At 42.8% G+C, this 22,500-nt stretch overlaps 1 protein-coding gene across 1 annotated transcript in view; it reads right to left on the reverse strand.

The window, feature by feature from the left end:
• LOC145391920 (putative neural-cadherin 2) overlaps positions 1 to 22,500 on the reverse strand; it is a 441,690-nt gene that overhangs the window by 48,275 nt on the left and 370,915 nt on the right. Inside the window, 5 exon segments of the mRNA XM_080266411.1 lie at positions 10,048 to 10,281; positions 19,155 to 19,272; positions 19,274 to 19,294; positions 19,489 to 19,869; positions 21,274 to 22,416. Of these exon segments, the coding sequence (XP_080122537.1) occupies positions 10,048 to 10,281; positions 19,155 to 19,272; positions 19,274 to 19,294; positions 19,489 to 19,869; positions 21,274 to 22,416 (1,897 nt within the window).

Genomic DNA, 22,500 nt, shown 5'->3' on the forward strand with positions numbered 1-22,500 from the left:
GTTTCATTTCTCCATAATTAAGCTTATTTTCCATACAGCTCCTAAGCTTGCATAAACGTTTACTATTCATAACTGGTACTTAGACCAGTCTTGTATTAACTTAAAATCCGTTGTGCCAGGAGTTAATGCATCAGCAAGAACCTGATGTTATTATTATTAGTATTAGTTATTTATTGTCAGGGGTGATGTAACTTTCTCCAGAGGCTAACAGTACAGTAAGTCAGCAATTGTGAGTAATTAGTCTCTGCTGTGTACTGTTGAGGAAGTTTATAAATTCTCGTTCTCAGAGAATCGTGCTAAGCCAACGTAAAGTAATCGTTGCTTGATGTAGCAAGACAACCATTGTCTCTGCTCTTCAATATTATTGAATATTATCAATTTAAATAATATTTAACCATTTATATCAAAATTACTGAGATATTATAAAAACCCCGTGACAATTGGCGACCTCATTCCAGGATATTAACTCCTAGCTCTAAAGCTATTCACGAGATAGTGCTCACTCATTCATATTTAGGTATTTATCATTAAAGTTTATAGGCACAAGCTTACTGGTGTTTACCGTTAATTTAGCAAGTGAATTTTGCTTTATCAATCCATAGAGTACTTAACTCTAGTTTATTCTTGGTAACGCCAGACGATTTTATTCGCTCCTGGGAAGTCGGCGTACCCATTGTGTTTATTATTGAGTCTTCCCAGTCATTTACATTTTTGCTTTAATTTTTGCCAATTAACTAGATAAGACTGGTCACCACTAACTTGTGTCTGTATTCTTTACTTGTGTTTATTAGTATTCGTCGCTAAGCAGTCAGTGCTCAATTTCGGGTTGCTTAATAAATTAGCGCCATGGCTACCGCTGTATTTGTACAGGAAGCCAAAGATATGGGTCTCACAGACCCAGAGAAAATACAGAGTTACGTTCTCTCACGGTTCAATTACGAGCAAGAACGTGAGAAAGATGCTCGCGAAGAGCGTAGGATTCAGCGCGAATACGAGCGAGAACAGCGTGAGGAACGTGAAAGAGAGCGTGCATATGAACAAGAGCAGCGTGAGAAAGAGCGCGAATACGAGCAGGGCAGCGCGAACACGAGCAGAAACAACGCCGAGCTCGAGTTAGAAAAAGAGCGACAACAGCGCGAACATGAGCAAAAACAGCGAACTCGAACTAGTACAAGAGCGAGAACAGCGCGAATACGAGCGGGAACAACGAGAACACGAACGTGTCGAGCGAGAAGCACGAGAAAACATGAACTTGAAGTGCTGAAGCTCAAGCGAGATTCCTTGGCTTCAGACACGTCTGCTGCAGTTGGTCCAAGCTCCACGAGCTTTCTCCCTGCACATGTCCTGGCGACCCCACGCATCAAGCTTCCTTCATACAAGGAAAGCGAGCGAATCGAGCCGTACATAGCTCGTTTTGAGGACATGGCAGACATGTATCAACTGGATGAGGCAGCTAAGCGGATCCAATTTCTTAGTTTATTTGAGGGCCCTGCCCTCGATATTCTCCACAGAATTCGTGGAGACAATCTCACATATGAGATGATGAAAGCTGCACTCATTAAGGCGTATGGTCTCACAGTAGACGACGCCAAAGTTCAGTTCATGCGAGCTCGTCTCCAAGACAAGGAGACAGCTGTTCAGTTCCTTGATCGTCTCACAGCTTACTTAAATGAGTGGATGGAGAAAGATGAAACTCCTTCCACGCGTGAGGGGATAATTGACCTTATGCTGCGTACACAGCTAGAGAGGTCGTGGCCTGCTGAGCTCATAGCACAGCTTAAGATCTGCCAGGTGAAAGATGCCAGCCAAATGGCAGAGAAGGCTGACGCATTCTTTACTGCATACGGGTATCAAGCTCGTAAGCAAAACACCTGGAGCAGAAAAGATACTGCCAAGTCTGGGAAGCCGTCTCAGACTGAATCCCAGCACCAAGGCCGTTCTCAGAGTAATGGCCAAGGTCCAAAACCGCAGTGGAAGGACCAGGGGCAAAACACTCAGAAACCTGAGTGGAAGCGGTACAACAAGTACCCTAACCAGCAGCAGTATCAGCCACGCAACCGACTGACGGGACAAAGTTTTTCACCACCAACTCAAAAGAGGCAGGAAGCGAATGCAGCCTTCATTCCTCAGCAGCAGTCTGGTGGTCACGTCCCTACCAGTGTGGGTACTTCCCCACAGTTCACTAGTCCCACAGTGACAGTGAACCCCCCTCCACAGATGGCCAATGTTCCATCTTCCCAATATAACCCTCAAGGCACAATGTTTGCCACATCAATTCAGCAGCCTCATGAGTGGCTAGCTGCTTCCTCCACAGGCCCTCCCACAGGTGACAGTACCTTCCTTGTTCAGCCAGGGTTTGTGGGAGGCATTCCTGTGAAGGTCCTGAGAGACAATGGTTCCTCAGGTTGCTCTGTCAAGCAGAGTCTAGTTCGGCCTGAGCAGTATACAGGTCGACAGATCCATGCAAAGCTTATTGATGGATCAGTGAGATTGTTCCCTGAGGCATGTATCCAGGTGGCATCTCCATTTTATACTGGTACGACACTTGCAGTTGTCATGCCAGAGCCTCTATTTGACTTAATAGTAGGCAATATTAATGGAGTCAAGGATAGTTGCTCCAATGGCGCTACTCAGACTTCGGCTGCTGCGGTGACACGAGCCATGACTGAGGCTGCAGACTGTGTCACCCCAGTGATCATTGAAACGCCGCAAGATCTGATGTGCAGTCAACTTGTTGTACAAGAACAACATTCTGACCCGACACTTGCTGCCGTGCGGAATAAACAAAAGGGTCGAGTGATTAAGTATTCACGGGGAGGTCGAGCCAAGTTCCTTCGCAAACAAGGACGGCTCTACCGTGAGTCACGAACACCCGAGGGCGAGGTTCGACTGCAGTTTGTCGTTCCCGCCAAGTACCGCCTAGCAGTGTTACAATGGGGTCATTGTTCAGCCTCAGGAGGTCACATGGGCAAAAGGAAGACCCAGGGCCGTATCCGAGCTGACTTTTTCTGGCCAGGGATGGGACGGGACATAGATAATTTTGTCCGTTCTTGCAGTGTGTGCCAAAGTATCACCACTAATCAGGGACATGCCCTTCCTGTGCCATTTGTAACTACACCTGTAATCTCTGAGTCAGTTGAGAGACAGGGTAGTGGTGAAGTGGGTGCAGACCTGACGTCTCGCCCATTGGCCCCACAGGACACATTATGTCCAGGGTCTGTACATACATATTATGTACCGTAAGTTAAGGGGGAAGTTGAGAGGCGACTTGAGGCTATGGAAGACCCAAGTTTGCACAAGGATTCTCAGCTTCCCGGTACTATTATATGTACCGTAGGTTAAGGGGGAAGTTCGAGAGAGAACTCCGCAGAGGCGACTTGAGGCTATGGAAGACCCAAGTTTGCACAAGGATTCTCAGCTTCCCGGTACTAATATAAGTACCGTAGGTTAAGGGGGAAGTTCGAGAGAGAACTCCGCAGAGGCGACTTGAGGCTATGGAAGACCCAAGTTTGCACAAGGATTCTCAGCTTCCCGGTACTAATATAAGTACCGTAGGTTAAGGGGGAAGTTCGAGAGAGAACTCCGCAGAGGCGACTTGAGGCTATGGAAGACCCAAGTTTGCACAAGGATTCTCAGCTCCCCGATACTAATATAAGTACTGTAGGTTAAGGGGGAAGTGAGAACTCTGCAGAGGCGACTTGAGGCTATGGAAGACCCAAGTTTGCACAAGGTTTCTCAGCTCTCCGATATTAATATAAGTACTGTAGGTTAAGGGGGAAGTGAGAACTCTGCAGAGGCGACTTGAGGCTATGGAAGACCCAAGTTTGCACAAGGTTTCTCAGCTCTCCGATATTAATATAAGTACTGTAGGTTGAGGCACAGGTTGAGGACCCGTGTGCGGTTCGAGGCTATGGAAGACCCGAGTTTGCACAGGGATTTTCAACTTGCCGACCATAATCGTGTGCTAAAATTAATGGCGACCTCGAGTGTACTTTTCATAGCATGTACTGACTGCTAGCCAGAGAGAGTAATTGTAACATAATAAGAATTTTGTCTCATTGACACTTTTGATGCTCCACCTCAATTGGTTTTGCAGGTTCAGCAATGGGTGTAGCAGTTTTGCTGTGCGGGCCAGCCGATCGTCTGCCGCACGCTGCCACCTCTTCTCCTCTGCCTTCGTCATCGCCATATTATTTACTGTGTCATTTTACACGTAGGTACAGTTACACTACAACTGTCACACCTACACCGTGTATTACATACACCACGCTACACAACAATTAGTTGTCAGTGTAAATGTAGCGAATTTTCGCTCAGTTTGACCTGAGTACAGGATTTTCACCGTCGTCACGGAGTTTTTCCCTCAAGCTTGCTTCTATTAACGTAAATACGAGGTTTTTTCACTCACTGGCGACTGCGATTTTCTCCTGTAGCAGGATAGCACACACACCACAGTGTGAATCTTGTGTGACTGAGTTAGGATTTATATATATGTATATTGAAATCTTTCTTCTGAAGGAAGAAAGATTTAATTTTCATGGGGCGTAATGTCACGAATCAATTCGCGACATTTCCTTTTTGTGAGAAGCCACGAACTATTAGTGGAAAACTCACTGTGTATCGCTCAGTTAACCGTTTCTCTCTCCATTCCGGGGTATACTTTTCAAATAATTCGTCACCGTTTTCACAAAGTGACCGATTTAATGCACGTCACTAAGTGCGCTACTGAGCGATACAATTATTTCTTTATCGTTTGCCTCTGCTTCATTCAACCGTTAGCCACGCCTTCTTCCGGTGGCCTGTGCGTACTGCTTATGCATTATTTGAATTCAGTCTTGTGTTTGCTGTGGCGGAGAAAGGTTCTGTGCTCAGAAGTGGAGAGGTCAGCTAGCACCCCAAGCTCCACTAGACAGTTAATCCAGTCCTCCCACCTTAGTGGTGATACATAGCATTCATCGACTGGTATTTCTTTTGTGTATTTTGTAGTTTTAAGAGCTTAGTTAAGGTGTTTTTCCCTAGGCGTAAGTATTTAGCTTCTGTGTGAGTGAGCGAGTGCGTCTCATTGATTTGATTTGAAATGTAATGTTAAATTTATTTTTGTAATTAATAAATTTAACAGTTCTATTTCTTGAGCTTAATGTAGAGTAAATCTTGTTTCATTTCTCCATAATTAAGCTTATTTTCCATACAGCTCCTAGCTTGCATAAACGTTTACTATTCATAACTGGTACTTAGACCAGTCTTGTATTAACTTAAAATCCGTTGTGCCAGGAGTTAATGCATCAGCAAGAACCTGATGTTATTATTATTAGTATTAGTTATTTATTGTCAGGGGTGATGTAACTTTCTCCAGAGGCTAACAGTACAGTAAGTCAGCAATTGTGAGTAATTAGTCTCTGCTGTGTACTGTTGAGGAAGTTTATAAATTCTCGTTCTCAGAGAATCGTGCTAAGCCAACGTAAAGTAATCGTTGCTTGATGTAGCAAGACAACCATTGTCTCTGCTCTTCAATATTATTGAATATTATCAATTTAAATAATATTTAACCATTTATATCAAAATTACTGAGATATTATAAAAACCCCGTGACACCCTCCACCCTACCTCCCTGATCATATCACCTCGTTGCCTCTCTCCCCAGGGAATATATAAGCCTGGCAATTCCATATGAGAAAAAAAATGCCGACTTTCCTGGCAGCCCCCAAGATATTGCCATTCACTGATTGATTTTATGAGGCCTATTTTCCTCGCTTAAGGAAGCTCCCTGACACCTTTTCCTAAGCGATTTATGTTGCTTATTACACCTTACTGACCCATTCTTTGATATAAATCCTTCTAACGCCGCCACACCCTGCATATATAATGTACAAAAGGGGCTCCCTAACTCCCTTTTTTAAGTGTTTTATTTTGCTTAATACACCTTACTTTCCAATTCTTTTATATAAATCCGTCTAACATGGCCATACCCGACATATGTAACATACGAAAGAAGCCTCTTAACACTTTTTAAAAAGCGATTTATTTTCTTTATTACATCTTACTGTCCAATTTTGTGTTATATAAATCCTTCTAACATTGCCATACTCTGCGTGTATAACGTATAAAAGGATATTAACCAACCATATGCAAGAATAAATCGCTAAGGAAGAGGTGTTAGGGAGTCCTTACGAACTTCAGTCCTTACACCCCGGCCCAAAATCTCGTCGGTAAAGGAAGCTCCCTAACACCTCTCCCTTAGCGATTTATTTCTGCATATAGCTCATTACTAATAAATTTGTGTTATCTATCTCGAAAATAAAAAGATGCAAACAGTACACAAAAGAGTAGCCAGGTGTAGCAAGCAAAATAAATCGCTAAGGTAAAGGTGTTAGGGAGCCATAGCCCTCATTTAACCCGTACATACCAAAACTCAAAACTGTTTATATTTTTCTCAAGATGCTGGAGAGAGAGAGAGAGAGAGAGAGAGAGAGAGAGAGAGAGAGAGAGAGAGAGAGAGACGCCTTCACGTGGTGGCACTGATATAACTAAGCCTTATATTCCGGTGGTTAAGGACGCTCCCTAACACCTCTTCCTTAGCAATTTATTTTTGGATCCGGCTGGCTAATATCGTTTTGTACGTCATTTATGCAGAGTATGGTGACATCAGAATGATTTAAGTAACACAGATGAGGACGGCAAGGTGTAATAAGCAAAGTAAATCGCTTAGGAAGAGGTGTTAGGGAGCTTCCTCAACACTTTACTGCCTGGCTCTACAAACGTCCCTCATCCCTCCCTCTATCCCCCGTAAGGAGGATGGTGGACTGCAGGAGGAGGGCAATTTCTGTCCAACTCTCTAATGCAAGAATTAACCTTTCCTCCTACTCCTTCCTGTATGCAACAGGTCAACTCTGGAACTCTCTGCTTCTGTCTGTATTTCCTACTGCCTATGACCTCCAGTGTAGGTAGGTTGGTTGGTAAGTTAACCGTTACTCCTAGTCCTTCATGTATGCAACAGGCCAACTCTGGAACTGTCTTCTTCTGTCTATATTTCCTACTGCCTATGACCTCCAGTCTTTTAAAAGCAGTGTGTCCAGGCATCTCGAAATGAACGGATCTTGAACTGACTCTGTTATCTTGTTTATATTCTTTTCTTGGAGGGAACAGTCTTCCGGGTTTCTGGCCTTTGGTTCCTTCTTTCTTCCAATAAAAAAAGAATAAAAATCAGCCTCTATTTTATGATCTGGACTAGAACTACACAAAGGGGCATTCAGAGAGTACTGTACCCGCGTCCACCAGTTTGATCTAAGGGACCCGCACCTGACCTTATCCTGTGACCTTGACCTTCACCTACTATCAAAATCAATTTATTTTATCCTTCCCTGACCCTTAACCCTTCCAAAAAGTTTCATATAAATCGGATGAACTCTCTCTCTCTCTCTCTCTCTCTCTCTCTCTCTCTCTCTCTCTCTCTCTCTCTCATACACACACACACACACACACACACACACACACACACACATTTCCTCTCTCTCTCTCTCTCACACACACACACACACACACACACACACAAACACATATACATACCTACTCTGTCTGTCTGTCTGTCTGTCTGTCTCTCTCTCTCTCTCTCTCTCAGCAGCTGTGACTGGGAATAAGTGTCAGCCATACTACAATTAATATTCTCACCGTCGGACCAATTGCATAAAATACATTATATTTGATAATTTGCCAGCCATGAACAACAATTATTTTGAGTGGAATATTGTGTTGCTCTACCTACTGATGTTACGTTTGTTGTCATACGTGTAAAACTCTTGTCTATGATGATGTATTAGCTCGATCTGTCTTTTTATCTGTCTGTCTATCTATCTATCTACCTATCTCTCTATCTATACATCTATCTATCAATTTATCTATCTATATCTATCCACCCATCTATCTATCTGTTTATCTACCTGTCTAACATCCTTTCATCCATCCATCCACCCATCTATCTTTCTATCTACCTACCTACCTATCTATCTATCCACCTACCTGCCTACCTATCTATCTATATCTATCAACCCATTTATCTATCTACCTACCTGTCTAACATCCTTCCATCCATCTGTCTATCCACATCTTTCCAGCCAGCCATCTATTTATCTATCTGTTTAACATCCTTCCATCCATCTATCTATCTATCTGTCTAACATCCTTCCACCTATCTATCTATCTATCTATCTATCTATCTAACATCCTTCCATCCATCCATTCATCCATCTATCTATCTGTTTAACATCCTTCCACCTAGCTATCTATCTGTCTATCTATTCATCAGTCAATCTAACATCCTTCCATCCATCCATCCATCTACCTGTCTATCTACCTATATATCTATCTATATTTTTTCCCGCCTACGGGAGGTTATATTCAAAAGGAAAACCACTGATAGCAGAATAGGAGTGAATCACATTTTTAGTTCACTCCTCCAGTCTGAAAGTCTCTCAAAATTATTAAAAACCTTTGCAACAGCCAGACTAGATGATATGGCACGGGGCTGAAGGGGCTCCAATTAGCAATACATGTTTTCCCTCCTCGTTTATTTATTTGTGGTCACTGCACTACTGACGGCAATGACCCTACTTTATTTTACAACGTTTCACTTTTTCTGACATTTTCATCCTGTCTTTGTTGTCGTCTAAAATGAGACAGATTTTTATTTGCATGCGGTGCCCCCAGTGTTGCATTACTGAGGTGGGTCGAATGTGCGTTGATCCACACTAAAATATTTACCACTTGCATGGTGGAGCGCAGAAAAATGCCTGCACTTTAACATCCGGGACAAATATTTGTTGTTAGAAGATAAACTAAAGGCTGGAAGTCTGCACATTTGTCATTTCCAGAGAAAATTAAACAAGGAAGGCTACAATACTGATCTGTTTATTCTGAAATGTAAAAACAACCGTATTTAAAAGATTGGATGTTATAGGCACAGGAAAATACAGAAGGAAGAAATCAGATCAAGAGTTGACCAGCTGTATACACGATCTTTATTCTGGTATTAGAGAGTTTGACAGAAAAGAGGTGAGAGCAAATTGTCTGACGGATTTTACGTGCCACTGAAACGGTGAAGGATACATGCAGACGGTTTAGAAAAGCAGTGACCACTGAAACAGCGTCAGTACAAAAAGAGATTATGACACTGTAGTGAGGAGAGAGAAAGGATGTTGAAAGGCAACAAATGGATGGGAGTTGAAAAGCATTTGACTCTATCCTCGTCAGAAAAGTTGTTTATGGTGAATCCCCAATCCAGTTCACTAATAAATGAGCTGTACTAACAGTGAGGCAAAAAAAAAAAAAAAAAAAACCGCTCCTAAAAAAAGTCAGCAACTGTGCTGGGTTGAAGTAAGTACAGAATCGGTTCAGCACATCCTATATCTGGGAAGCAGATTTTAAAAGAAAAGGAATGTGACCCTTTAGTGACACATCTCGAAAGAAACGCCAATGATGCTGCAAGACAGTGAAGGACTGACTTGTGGCCTGTTAAAATATAAACAAAACTGTGGCGGGATTAAAAAAAGAGTATCTGAACTTTTGATGCAAAAAATATGATAATGTTTCTCTTCCTCAAATCAGAACTAATATATAAATCAGTAACCTGGGTGTACCATCGGAGCAATCAGATCACTCTTTATGACGACTTACCATTGCCCTTAAAGTCTCAATCGATACACACTCACCCAACCAACAATTCATTTACCTCTCAGTCTGCCTTCATCCACGACGCTGTTTCCTGATCCAAACAAGAGACGGCGGTGGTGATGGAGCTCATTTCTTTGATTCCATCCTCACACTGCCCTCGATTACTACAGCTACACACATATACATTTTTCAACCCATCCATCTACTTACCTTTTACTTCGCCTACATCCATGGCAACCATTTGTATATGATATTCCATCATCGTTTCCCAATCCAAACAAGAGATGGCGTTAGTGATGTTCATTCCTTTGCTTCTGTTCTTAAGTTGCCCACCATTTCCATACCTACATACATACACACTCATCCACACATCCATCCACCTACCTTTTAGTCCACCTCCATCCACGGCAACCACTTGTATGTGATATTCCGGCGTTGTTTCCCGATCCAGGCAACAGATGGCGGTGGTCACGAGGCCGGTGTCTGGGTTGATGGCGAACATGGCCTGGCCCGAGCGTTCTTCGATGATGTTCTTCTCGATGGAGTAGGTGAGGCGGCCGTTGGTGCTGTTTTCCTGGTCGTCTGGATCCCACGCCCACACCACGCCCGCAGAGAGGTCTGTGGGAGTGACTGACCTGCTCCTCAGTCTGACCTCTGACCTGTTTCCTCAGCCTGACCTCTGACCTGCTCAGATAAAGATGTGGTCGGAGCTCTCCTAAGCCCGTTAAAATGGCGCCTGCCCAACGATTCGCCTGCTGTGTGTGTACCATGGAGTTTATAAGGGACGTCATGGCAAAAGAGGAAGGTGAGTGCACGTGTTGTCTTTTTTGTGATTTAGCAGGTAGGTTTAGCTTAGAAATTAGGAAAAATAGTGAGGCAATTGAAGTGTCAAGTGACAAATTGAAAGGCTGGGAGAATTAAGCTGGAATGGTGAGTGTTATGGCAATGAATGTAGAGGGAGTGGAAGCAGAAGTGATAGCAAAGGTAGATAACTTAGAAACTAGACTGGAGACCATACTAGATGATTGTGATGGCTTCCAGCCAGTCAAGGGAGGGTGCAAGGCTAAGGTAAGTAGCAGTGGCAGGACTGTGGCTTTAGGGACAGGTTTCAGGTGCTGGAGGATGAAGTGCAGGATGAGTCTCACCTCATCCTTGTTGGGGATTCTTTGATTAGGCACCAGGAGAAGTTAGGGGTTCCAGGAGGAAACAGTTTTGTTTTCCTGGGTGTAGGATACAGGTCATGACTGAGAGAGTTGATGACTTAGCAACACCTCAGGGGATTTGGTCTCTGTTATTGTGCAGGGACTATTAATGTAGCTTCAGGCAGGTCAGAGGAGGTTCTTAGGAACTATAAGGACTTATTAAGAAGTTCAAGGAATGCCATAGGAAGTTAGTTGTCTGTGGTTTGTTACCAAGATTTGACGTTGGTCCTGTGATCCTGAATAGCATGATAGGAGTCAGTAGCAGGCCAGAAGGTCTGTGATGAAAGGAGGGTGTGATGTTTGTTGATGTTTGGGATAATTTTAGTCATGATAGGGGTTTTTATGGTAAAGGCGGCCTTCACCTCAATAGGGTAAGAGAGGCTAAGTTAGGTGGGGTGCTGGATGACAGTGTCAGGCATGCTATAGGTAGTGACAGCGAGGTGAAAGGAGGGACAGTTAATGGCACAACTGTTAATAATCCAATCCTGAAGCCAATGTGGGTTGGGTAAGTGAGGTGAGACCAGATAACCAGGATAATGAGGTGCATCTGAGCTCACCTTGGGTGCAGGTAGAAAATCAGGAGATTAGTGGGAAGAGAGGGACTGCCAGTTATCAGTGGCTTAAAGAAGCGTTAAAACAACTAAACAGGCGAAGTTTAGTGTCTCACAGCCCTACTTGATCCAGCCATACCATATATAAATATATATATATATATATATATATATATATATATATATATATATATATATATATATATATATATATATATATGCGGCAAGTATTATTTCAAAGCGCAGCACAAAAATTAGTTATGCAACTACCGAAAATTTTGACATAATTATGATTACAGAAACACAGTTAAACCCTCGTGACAAGCACGTTGTTGGAGAAGCATCACTGCAAAACTACAAAATATATGAAAGATCAAGACTGCACAAAACCGGCGGGGGAGCACTAATGTATAGTTAGAATCATGTAAATGCAGTACAGATAAAAAAAAATGGATGTTGAAACATACTATTCTCTGTATATCGAAAGTTCCACAGAGTAGTAAAGCTATTCTTTTCGGTGTAATATACAGACCACCCAAGTTAGATGATGAAAATGGTGTAATTCTGTATGACGAAATGAATTAGTCATAAAAGACAAAGATTTCGGCTGGGAGGGTTTAGTAATCTGAATACTGACTGGAAAAATTCGTGTCCAGCTGAAGAAGGGAACAGGTGGTTAGAACTGATGGACGATGCAGTTCTAAGTCAGGCAGTGAATACACCAACGCGCGGTAATAATATTCTCGACCTTCACCCAGCAGCGGACACTGATCTAATACATTTATGTGATGTTGGTGACAATTTTTTGGTAACAGCGATCATAACATCATTAGTCTTGAAGGAAGCATCAACTGTAAGACCAGTATAAATAGCCTTTTAGTTCCCAACTTAAAACTAATTTCAGTACCATGAGAAAGGAAATTTCTAATACTAATTGGATCAAGTTACTACAGGTGGATAAGATTGAAGAAATGTGTAAAATATTCACTAATCGATTGATGTCTAACGAAAAAAATATACCGAGAATTTCCTGAAAAAATAATCACATTAATAATCTGGTCTGGATGTCGAAGAATACTGAAAAAACCATTGGTGGCAAGAGAGGAGCATATAAAAAAATATAAACATACAGGAAAAAACGATGAAAGTACCCAATATTTTACACTACAGCGGCAACGTACGCAAATTATTAGGAAAACTAAACGAGACTACGAGGCGAAAATTTCTCGTGAAGCAAAACCAAACCCTACATTATTTTTATTTTCATTATGTGATGAGTAAGAAAAATGTTAACGATAGGCTAAGCTCTCTAATAAGCTCTGAAGGTGGTCTCATCCATAATAACCAGCAATAGCAGCATTATTGAAAGACTTTCACAGGGTTTTCACATGAGTGTAAACATTTCCATCCCACAATCAGTTTGCACAGGACCACAAGATGTTAAGTCATCAATCAACGAAGTGACAAGACACGAAATGTTATTTTAAGAAAATCAACCCAAATAAATCAACTGGCTCAGATCAGATATCTCCTCGCATACTGCATGAATGTTACAGACAGTCAGCCTTTCCTATTACTAAAACATTCAATAAAACATAAACTGAAAGTAGAGTACCTAATCAATGGAAGCCCGCTAATACATCACCGATCTTTCAACAGCGAGATAAAAAAAAAAAAAATAAGTGCCACAGATTACCGTCCACTATGCCTAATGTGAGAACTAAGCAAAATTTTGAAAAAATATATATATATATATATATATATTATCAGAGATAAAATTACCATGTTTCTCAATAATCATAATCGTATAACAGACAACCAGCGCGAGTTTCGTAACAGCAGATCACGCCTCAAATTTGTTTGATATTTTTACAAACATATACGATAACTGGGACGCAAATATACCGTCGGATGTCATCTACCTACATTTCTATAAAGCGTTTGATAAGGTTCCCATCTAAGACTACAAGAAAAACTAAAAACCACGGCCTCCCTAACAATTATGTTCATGGACGGGTGACTGGTTAACGAATCGTACGCGGCGTGTAGTGATAAATGGCGAATCATTAGACTGGCTAGAAGCAACAAGCAGGGTTCCTCAAGGGGTAGTTCTAGTTCTTTTTCACTATTTATATCAATGATCTAGAACATGGACTCACTACTAAGGTAGCGAAATTTGTAGAAGACGCGAAAATTGGAGGCAAAGTAGTTACGAAAGCAGACTGTGAATGTATACAAAACAAACTGGATAGCTTACTAAACCGTAATGAAAAATGGCAGATGAAATTTAACATAGATAAGTGTAAGGTAATGCACTTTGGCAAGAAAAACCATTAAATATGAATACCTCATGTTCAATATCCCATTGACGGAAGTAATGGACGAGAATGATTTAGGAGCAACGACCTCAGAAACTCCAACAGTGTATAGCAGCCAGTAACAAGGCAAACAAAATGCTTGGCTTCATCGCAAGGAACTTTGATCATACAACGCCTGATGTAATTTCTAAGCTTTATACGTCATTAGTTACACCACACCTAGAGCACTGTGTACAGCAGTGGCCCCCCAATCTTATTATGGACGAAAACAGAATCAAAAGTGTGCAGCGCAGAGCCACAAAAATGATCCCATCGCTACGAAATTTACCCTACGAAGAGCCACTAAAGAAACTGAATATGTTTTATCTGAAAAAGCAACGACTCAGAAGAAATCTAATCCAAGTATTTAAAATACTTAACAACTCTGACGAAGCTAGACTTGATAATTTGTTTGAAATACAGAATGATATTGTGCCTAGAAATAATGGAATGAAACTCAAACGCAAGAAATACAACACTAATATAGGGAAAAACTAATTTAATATTCGCGTAGTGGAACAACGGAATTGGCTGCCAGGAACAGCAGTTAGTACAGAAACTATTGATACGTTTAGAGGTCGGCTAGACAAATATTTTGAGTCTACAGGCTATAACTAACTTGGTGTTGTTTATTGCCAGGTTGTAGTGATACTGACGACTGTCAGACCATTGATTAATAACGAGAACATTCGGTGACCGTATTTACTTTTCTTTTACTGATCTGTTGAAAAGATATTACACTGCACTGTCGTACCGCTTCTGCCTTTCCTATAATATTTCCATGCGTCTTCTTTCCAATAAGCATGGTGTTTTTTACCAGCCGCGATAGTGAAGCTGATATTGTTTTCGATTTGTCTGTGTCTGTCTGTCTGTGTCTGTTGGCACGATAACTTCGCAACCGCTCAAGATATCATCACAAAATTTTACAGGTGCGTAGTAGGGATGAAAATCTCTTACGAGTATTGTTTTCAGTTTGTCTGTCTGTCTGTGTGTCTATGTGTCTGTTAGCACGATAACTTCGCAACCGCTCAGTGCAGCAGGGACGAACATCTACGGGTTCGAAATTGGTGAAAGTAGGTCAAGGTCTGTGTGTCTATTAGCACGATAACTTCGCAACTGCCTAAGATATCATCAAAAAAAATTTACAGGTATGTAGTAGGGGTGACAATCTCCTACGAGTTCAAAATTGGTGAAAGTAAGTCAAGGTCAAGGCCATATTCCGAGCCGCGCTAAATATGTATCATCTCGCGGCTGGTGTGATTCCCCCCTTGGGGGGGAACCTCTAGTTTTTTTTTTCTTTTTCCTGCCTGTTTAACTGGATGGTGTGGTGGATGGGGGAGAGCCTTCGTCTTTTCTATCCTTTTTTCTTACATGCTGGTTAGACTGTAGTAGAATTAGCCATTTTTCCAGAAGATAACCTCGTCAAGGGCCAACGGTACTTCCAATACACTCCTGTCACACTGAAGAAAGTGAAACAACATACCTAAAGTGACTGGCCTGAAAAAATTATGTAACAGACTGTATTTTTTTTTTAGTGACATATCAGGTACTTCAGGACGCTACCTATAAAATGCTGCCTATATAAGCTTTAGAATTAGTGCAGATTAATGAAGATTTCTAAAACCCCTTCAGAGTGCAAACTTCCTCCTATACTAACCCCAGTCGTCTGGCATTAGCTGGTATAAGGTATTTTAAGGTGACGTCGGAACTGAAGGGGTTAACTGCAAGATGTAACGTCCCTGAAACCCCGTCACCGTCACTTGTACCTTCTATACCAGGAATCTAGAGACATGAGTTTTGCCTAATGTACATCAATGCTGAATTTTTTTATTAACTGTTGTATGAATGACGTACATCTAATTCCAATGCTGTACAGAAACTCCTACAAACTGTGAACAGTACTGAGCAGTCAAGCATCAGTGTACAGACAGGCATATACCTTGATTATCGTTTCGGTGAGGTGAATGAGAGGTAAATCCTTGTACAACTCGTTTGTCTGAATCAGGTTAATTAGCGGTGCGTCTGTCATGGGGGATCTAATTAATGAACCGCTGAAATAAATGATACTAGTAGTGTTTAGGAAGAAATGAAGTGTTTATAAAAACTACAATAAATCGCTTGTAAGACGTGCTGGAAAGGTCGTTAAATTGATGAAGGTCTGGGCTTTGGAGTTAATATATAGGGATGTGTATTATTATATGTTTGCCTATGGGGGAGCTGCGGCAGTATGTTACGTTAAATAATAATAATAATAATAATAATAATCTATCTATCTATCTATTGCCAGACACCACAATCCCGCAAAGGGTGGCCATTTGACACTGAGTTAGTTGTTTTACAGGGAGGGGCACCAACCCTCCACCATAATAATAATAATAATAATAACAATCATCAGCACCATCATCATCATCATCATCATATTAATAATAATAATGGTGATAATAATAATAATAATGATGATGATGATGATGATGATAATAATAATAATATTAATAATAATAATAATAATAATAATAATAATAACAATAATAAGGTAAGTATGAGGTCAACAGCAAATAGTAAATATGGAGACGATATTGGAGGGAGCATCAGGAGAATTAGAGACAGAGAGAAGAGTGAGGCAGAAATACCCAGTGCTTTGTGTAACGTGTGGGGGGGGGGGGAGTGAGAGCAGGTCAGTTGTCATTCCGAAATAATTTAGGGGGAGGTGAAGGGAGCGACGTGAGACAAGGGGAAGAGAAATAGATTAGGAGAGAGAAAACTATCATAATGAGAGAGAGAGAGAGAGAGAGAGAGACTGACAAGCATGGAATCAAGAAGGCTCAAGCGTATGTAGAACACACACACACACACACACACACACACACACACACACACACACACACACACACACGTTTGTTAATGAAATTCACTCGGAAACCTGAAATTCTCTCTCTCTTTCTCTCTCTCTCTCTCTAGTCTCGCGAAAGGAACTCCTTAATTAATTCTCAGGCACTCTGTCTAATGATTGAGAAAGAGTGGAATAGATGGAGGAACGGGTGGAGATGGATGGATGGATGGGTGGGTGGATGGATGGATGGATGGATGGGTGAATGAATGGATGGATGGGTGAATGAATGGCTGGATGGATGGATAGAAGAATGAATAAACGAATGAATGAATGAATGAATGGATGGATGAATGTATGGATGGATGGATGGATGGATAATTAATTAGTTGGATGGATGGATGTGTTGATGGAAGGATAGATGGAGGTATGGCATAGTTATGATGAATGGATGGATGGATAAAAAAAATGAGTGGATGGATGGATAAATGAATGAAGGGATGGCTGGCTGGCTGGATGGATGGATAATTGAATGGCCAGCTGGATGGATGGGTGGATAAGTGATTGGATGGATGGATGTTAATGCATTTATGAAAAAAAAAATCGCATGATTATTTACTTATATTGCATCTTTTCTCTGACTGGATGCATTTACGGGCAAACAGTATCGAAAAGACAACAATTGTTTTTTTTCCTTCTATCTCACACAAAACCCCAGAGTATTGCCCAACATATACGTACCACACTGAAGGCACAACACTGACTCACGCAATATGCCATACCCTTTTCATGCTAACCTGGCCTAAAATCGCCATCTATCCATCTTGAATGCTGAGCTGTAACAATAGATTAACACTAGAATACCCTGCTAATCACGAAGAAGTGCTGCGGAGAGATGTAGGTCTGTATTATTACCTTTTTCTGCCTCTGAGCTACGTGAAATAAGCTGCAAAAGGACGAAAATCTGGGCCAAGTTAAAGAAAAAAAAAGGAATAGTCATCCTGGGCCATTCAGTTCTATTGTACTTTCCTCTGACTTGGTTTACGTTTTCTTCCTTTTCCAGCTTATTTCACGTAGCTCAGTGGAAAAAAAAAAACAAAAAAAAAAAAAACAAGGCTACTACTCTACATCTTTTCCACAGCACTTCCTCGTGACTAGCATCACATACTAGCGTTAATTTCTTCTCACAACTCAGCATTCAGGACAGATAGATGGGAATTTTGGGCCAAGTTAGAGTAAAATGAGTGTATCACGTTTCTATCTATCTATTGCCCGACGCCCTAATCAGGCAAAAGGTAGCCGCAGACAAGACGCCTCCAAGTCGCTGTCACCCACCATTTGACTGCCCTCCCCTCAACTTAATCCCCCCTCCCTCATATAGCTCTCAACTCCATCCCTACAACTCATCCTTTGTCTTCCCCTCCCTCCACCTCACCTACATACACCCTCTTAGTCAGTCTTTCATTCTCCATTCTCTCCACATGTCCAAACCACCTCAGTGTATTTCTCCTAATTCTCTCAACCACATCCACATCCACCCCACAACGTTCCTTCACTTCTTCATTGGTCAACCTGTCCCTCCACGTCACGTTTAATTTCCCTAATAAATGATCACTAACTCCTTCCTGCTCAGTTGATGGCCAAGTATATTTAGACTGAGAGAAAATTTTGACTAGTAACCAAGGAGATCCACTCCTACCTTGTAATTAAAACTCACTGAATTGCATATGACCTCGACTTAGTGTTTAATTGGAGAATGGCCCGTTTCCCGGTATTTTTGTCTGTAAAGGAAGCTCCCTCACACCTCTTCCTAAGCGACTTATTTTGCTTATTATACCTTACTGCCCTCCGTGTGACATAAATTACTTTAATATCCTCAGACTATGCACAGATAGCGTGGAAAAGGATATTAACCATTTCCAAAAATAAATCGGTAGGGAAGAGGTGTTAGGGAGCTTCCTTAGCCGACCAGAAGCAGGGTCCTAGTAATCACCAGCTGGCTATCCCTTCAGGCAATGGATGTCTTGTTTATTTTCTTATTGCCAGAGTTATTTTTTCTTTTTTCCAGTTCGAGAGACACTCGTGTGTATGGCAGTGGAGGGGCAGAGGCGATATCTAATTTCTTCATTCGAAATTCCAATAAAACCGGCAGGAAATAGTAAGAATAAAGCCTAATAAAACCGGCAGGAAATAGTAAGAATAAAACCTAATCAACGCCACGTTAATTAGGTCAAGTCAATGAAGTGGTCAGAGTTGGCTTGAAATATAATGAGTTATTAGTGGTCATTAGCGAGAGACGCAACATTTATAATAGGTAATTATAACAGTGATTCATTTATGCATATTAATTAGTTGTGTGTGTGTGTGTGTGTGTGTGTGTGTGTGTGTGTGTGCTGAAAAGGAAAACCACACACTGGAGAACGAGAGAAAGACCTAATAAAACTATAAAACAATAACAACAAAGAGAGAGAGAGAGAGAGAGAGAGAGAGAGAGAGAGAGAGAGAGAGAGAGAGAGAGAGAGAGAGAGAGAGAGAGAGAGAGAGAGATCCTTACCTATGGGCCCATTCTCCTGCACCTCCCCATAGATGGTGGTGTTGGGGAAGACAGGGGGATTATCGTTGACATCCTTCACCACCACAGTCACCACCATCTCCGCCACATGCACCTGCCCCCTCCTCATCTCCTCCAGCAGTCTCTCCAGGGTCTCCTGCCTCCTCTTGATCTCCTCTTCCCTCCTCTTGGCCTCCTCTTTCCTCTTCCTGGCCTCCTCCTTCGTGCGCTTACCATCCTGTCTGTCCTTCGCGTCCTCGTTCCTATCCTCTTTTGTGTTTAGGGGAAGATTGGTTAGGGCTGGACACCCGCCTCCTTCCACTGAGAATCTTCTGACATAGACGCGTTCTTCTTCAAGCAAATTCACGTACGACTGGCCACGTGAGAGACGGTTCACGTAGGGGTCGTCACGTGCCATGCTGTTTATTTTTTGGCGGTCACGTGTTCTACTACTTATATTTTTGCTGTTACGTGGTCTGTAGTTCATGTTTTGGCTGTCACGTGGTCTGTTGTTTACATTTTGACTGTTCCGTGGTCTGTTGTTTATATTTTCGCTGTCACGTGGCCTATTGTTTATGTTTAGGCTGTCACGTGGCCTGTTGTTTATGTCTGGGCTGTCACGTGTACTGTTGTTTATGTCTGGGCTGTCACGTGGTCTGTTGTTTATGTCTGAGCTGTCACGTGGTCGCTTGTTTATATTTTGTTGGTCACGTGCTGGCTGGTGTACTTCACGTTTCGCTATGGTGTTACCTGATACGGTTTTTTCAGCTCCATCTGTCATTTCACTTGATTCTTCTTTTACTTTACCTTTTGGTTTACTTCCTTCCTTGTCTTTCAGCTTCACCAATTTCTCTTTGCCAGCTGTTTTATCAGATTTTCCTCCTTGCGTCATTCCTTCTCGCTCTGATCTTTCTGCCTCGTTTAGTTTTCCTTCTATTACTGCTTCTCTTTTCCTGTTCCTTTTCTTTACTCCGGTTTTAACTTTCACCAATTCTGCTCTAATGTCTTGCACTTTTTCTTTTTCTCCTCCTGCTCCTCCTCTTCCAACCTCTTTCAATTTCCTTCCTCCACTTTCTCCTCTCTCAAAATACAACGCTTCCCCAAACGTCGGCTTCACGTCTAATAATCTTCTTGTTTGTTTACCTTCGTTCACTGTCAGGGAACGCCAACCCGAACTCAATCTCTCGCTTGTTTTGACTTCTAAATCCACTGGACTTGGTGAGCTATAATCCTGCTCGCTTGTTTTGATCCCTAAATTCAGTTGTCTAAGTTTGGATTGGGTTAATCTCATTTTCTTGCCAACGGACAAAAGTTTGCGTTTGAAGCCAACTGACCGATGGGCCTTGCGAGTCGGTAAGTGTGGTCTGGTTTTAGTCCATGCTTTACCCAGGCTGATGTGCAGGCGAGGTGAGTGTGTGTGGGATGGACGGGTGTGGGGATTTGGGTGGGGCAGATATAGAGGACTTGGTGGGTGACCTTGGTCTAAGTATGTATCTGTTTGAGGAAGATTCGAGTGGTTTTCTGTGTGCAGGGTGTGTGGGTGGCTGTCTGACTGTCTGGATGGATGGAGTGGGTGTGGATCAGAGTTGGCGAGGGCAGTTTCATGGTTCCTTCTCTCCTCTTCCCCAAACCAACTCCGGCTTGTATAAGTTTTGGGTTTCAAGTGTCCATCTGTGAAAGGCTGTATGACTACATCTCTCTGCCTCCCTTCTACCGACTTACCACTGGGGGCTTCGCGTCTTCTCTCTGAGGCAGCCTCCCCTTTAAGATGTTGATTCTTGTCTCGTAACTTCTTCCTCTCGGACGCTTTTCTGTTTTTCGCCGTAAATTCTCCCCTCGTTCTTAGCATTCGCCATTGGCTTAAACTCTTGCCTTCACTTTTATCGTGCCGGGTATATTTTCTGCGGTTGATGCCTCCCTCTCCTTCTCTCATTCCTGCTTCCTCATGAATCGCCCTCTCTTCTTGTGTTTCTCCTCCGGCTTTAATTTTTGAGATTCCTTGAGCTCTCTCTGCACTCAATCTCCCCTCCTTCCCTCCTCCCTTCCCTGTGTTCCTTATCAAAGCGGGGGAGGAGGAAAAAGAAGAGGCAGAAACTGGACCAAGAAAGTTCCGCCTTTTTACTGTGCTCTGATCAAATGTCTGGGATGGATATTGGTCTTCCTGTTTGTGGCCTTCCCTTGCCGAAGTGTTGCCTTCCTCTACCCTCTGGGGTTTCACGGACAAAGCCAATCGTTCTCCGGGGTTCAAGGGGAGGCGTTTGAACCCCCCTGACCCCGTCTCTAAAGCCTTGATCGTTTGGTCGAGATCTTCTGCATGTTGATTGGGATTATCGGCCTGGAAGTACCAGCCCATCACAGGCGCTTCAGGATTTGCAAGTTCTCTATCAGCAGTCGTTTCGGGGTCAGAATTATGCATGTGGCTGTGAGCAGGGATGGACGATTTGGGAGACGGATTAAGAGATTGGAAATTCTGATCAGGCATCTCGCTGGGTTTACTCTCACTGACACTCTGGCATTTTATCACCTTCCTACTCTGACAGGGGGCTGGATGTTCAGACCCTCCTGGATTCACAGTCTGATTGGAGCTCTGAGGACTGGCTCGCCTTGGAGTGCCATTCTCGGGGCATGATTGGCTCTGATTGTGTGTGTGATTGGTGGTAAAGGGCCCGCGGTGACTGGCAGTCCAACAAGGCAGGGACATGGGTGACTTGGTTTGTTGGGCGTGCCTGTGTTTGGGGGTGGTGGTGATGGGTCGGGGTGGGTTGGAATTATGGGAGTGGGCGGGTTGAAGTGGGGTGGAGACGGGAATTAGGGTGTAGGAGATTTCGGGTGGGGATTTACCTGAATCTTGAGAATAAGCGGCATTAGACATTTGGACGTAGGCGATATTAGGAGGGTCTTGGGCCTGGAGAAGACTGGCTAGGGAAGATTTGGTATCAGAATCGGAATCTTGGGCGTGATCCAGACGTGGTGGGGGAAGGAAGCCAGAATCATCCACGTACTCCACATTAGCATCATCATTAGCCCATCCATGATTCACACCCGACTTTGAATCATCGACGGTGTATGGAGGGCCTTGGGCGTGCCGTGCTGTGGCGGGGTTTGGGCGTGTTTGGGTGTGGGTTGGGCGTGTTTGGGGAACGCGTGGGCTGCGGTTGGCCCTGGTTGCGGCTGCGGCAAGGGAGGGGGACACTCGCTGGCCGTCCCTCACCTGCACCTTCACCTTCCACACACTGCGGCCAGAGGGGGGGTCACGGTCCACTGCCTGAAAACACAACAAACACAACAACTGTAACAAATGCAGCGGTGTGGCGAGGAGGGAGGGATGGGGTGTAATTGACTATGTTAC

Source organism: Coenobita brevimanus, chromosome 20, assembly GCF_032717465.1.
Source record: "Coenobita brevimanus isolate Jiangsu-jjx chromosome 20, ASM3271746v2, whole genome shotgun sequence".
In the NCBI taxonomy this organism is placed as follows: domain Eukaryota; kingdom Metazoa; phylum Arthropoda; class Malacostraca; order Decapoda; family Coenobitidae; genus Coenobita; species Coenobita brevimanus.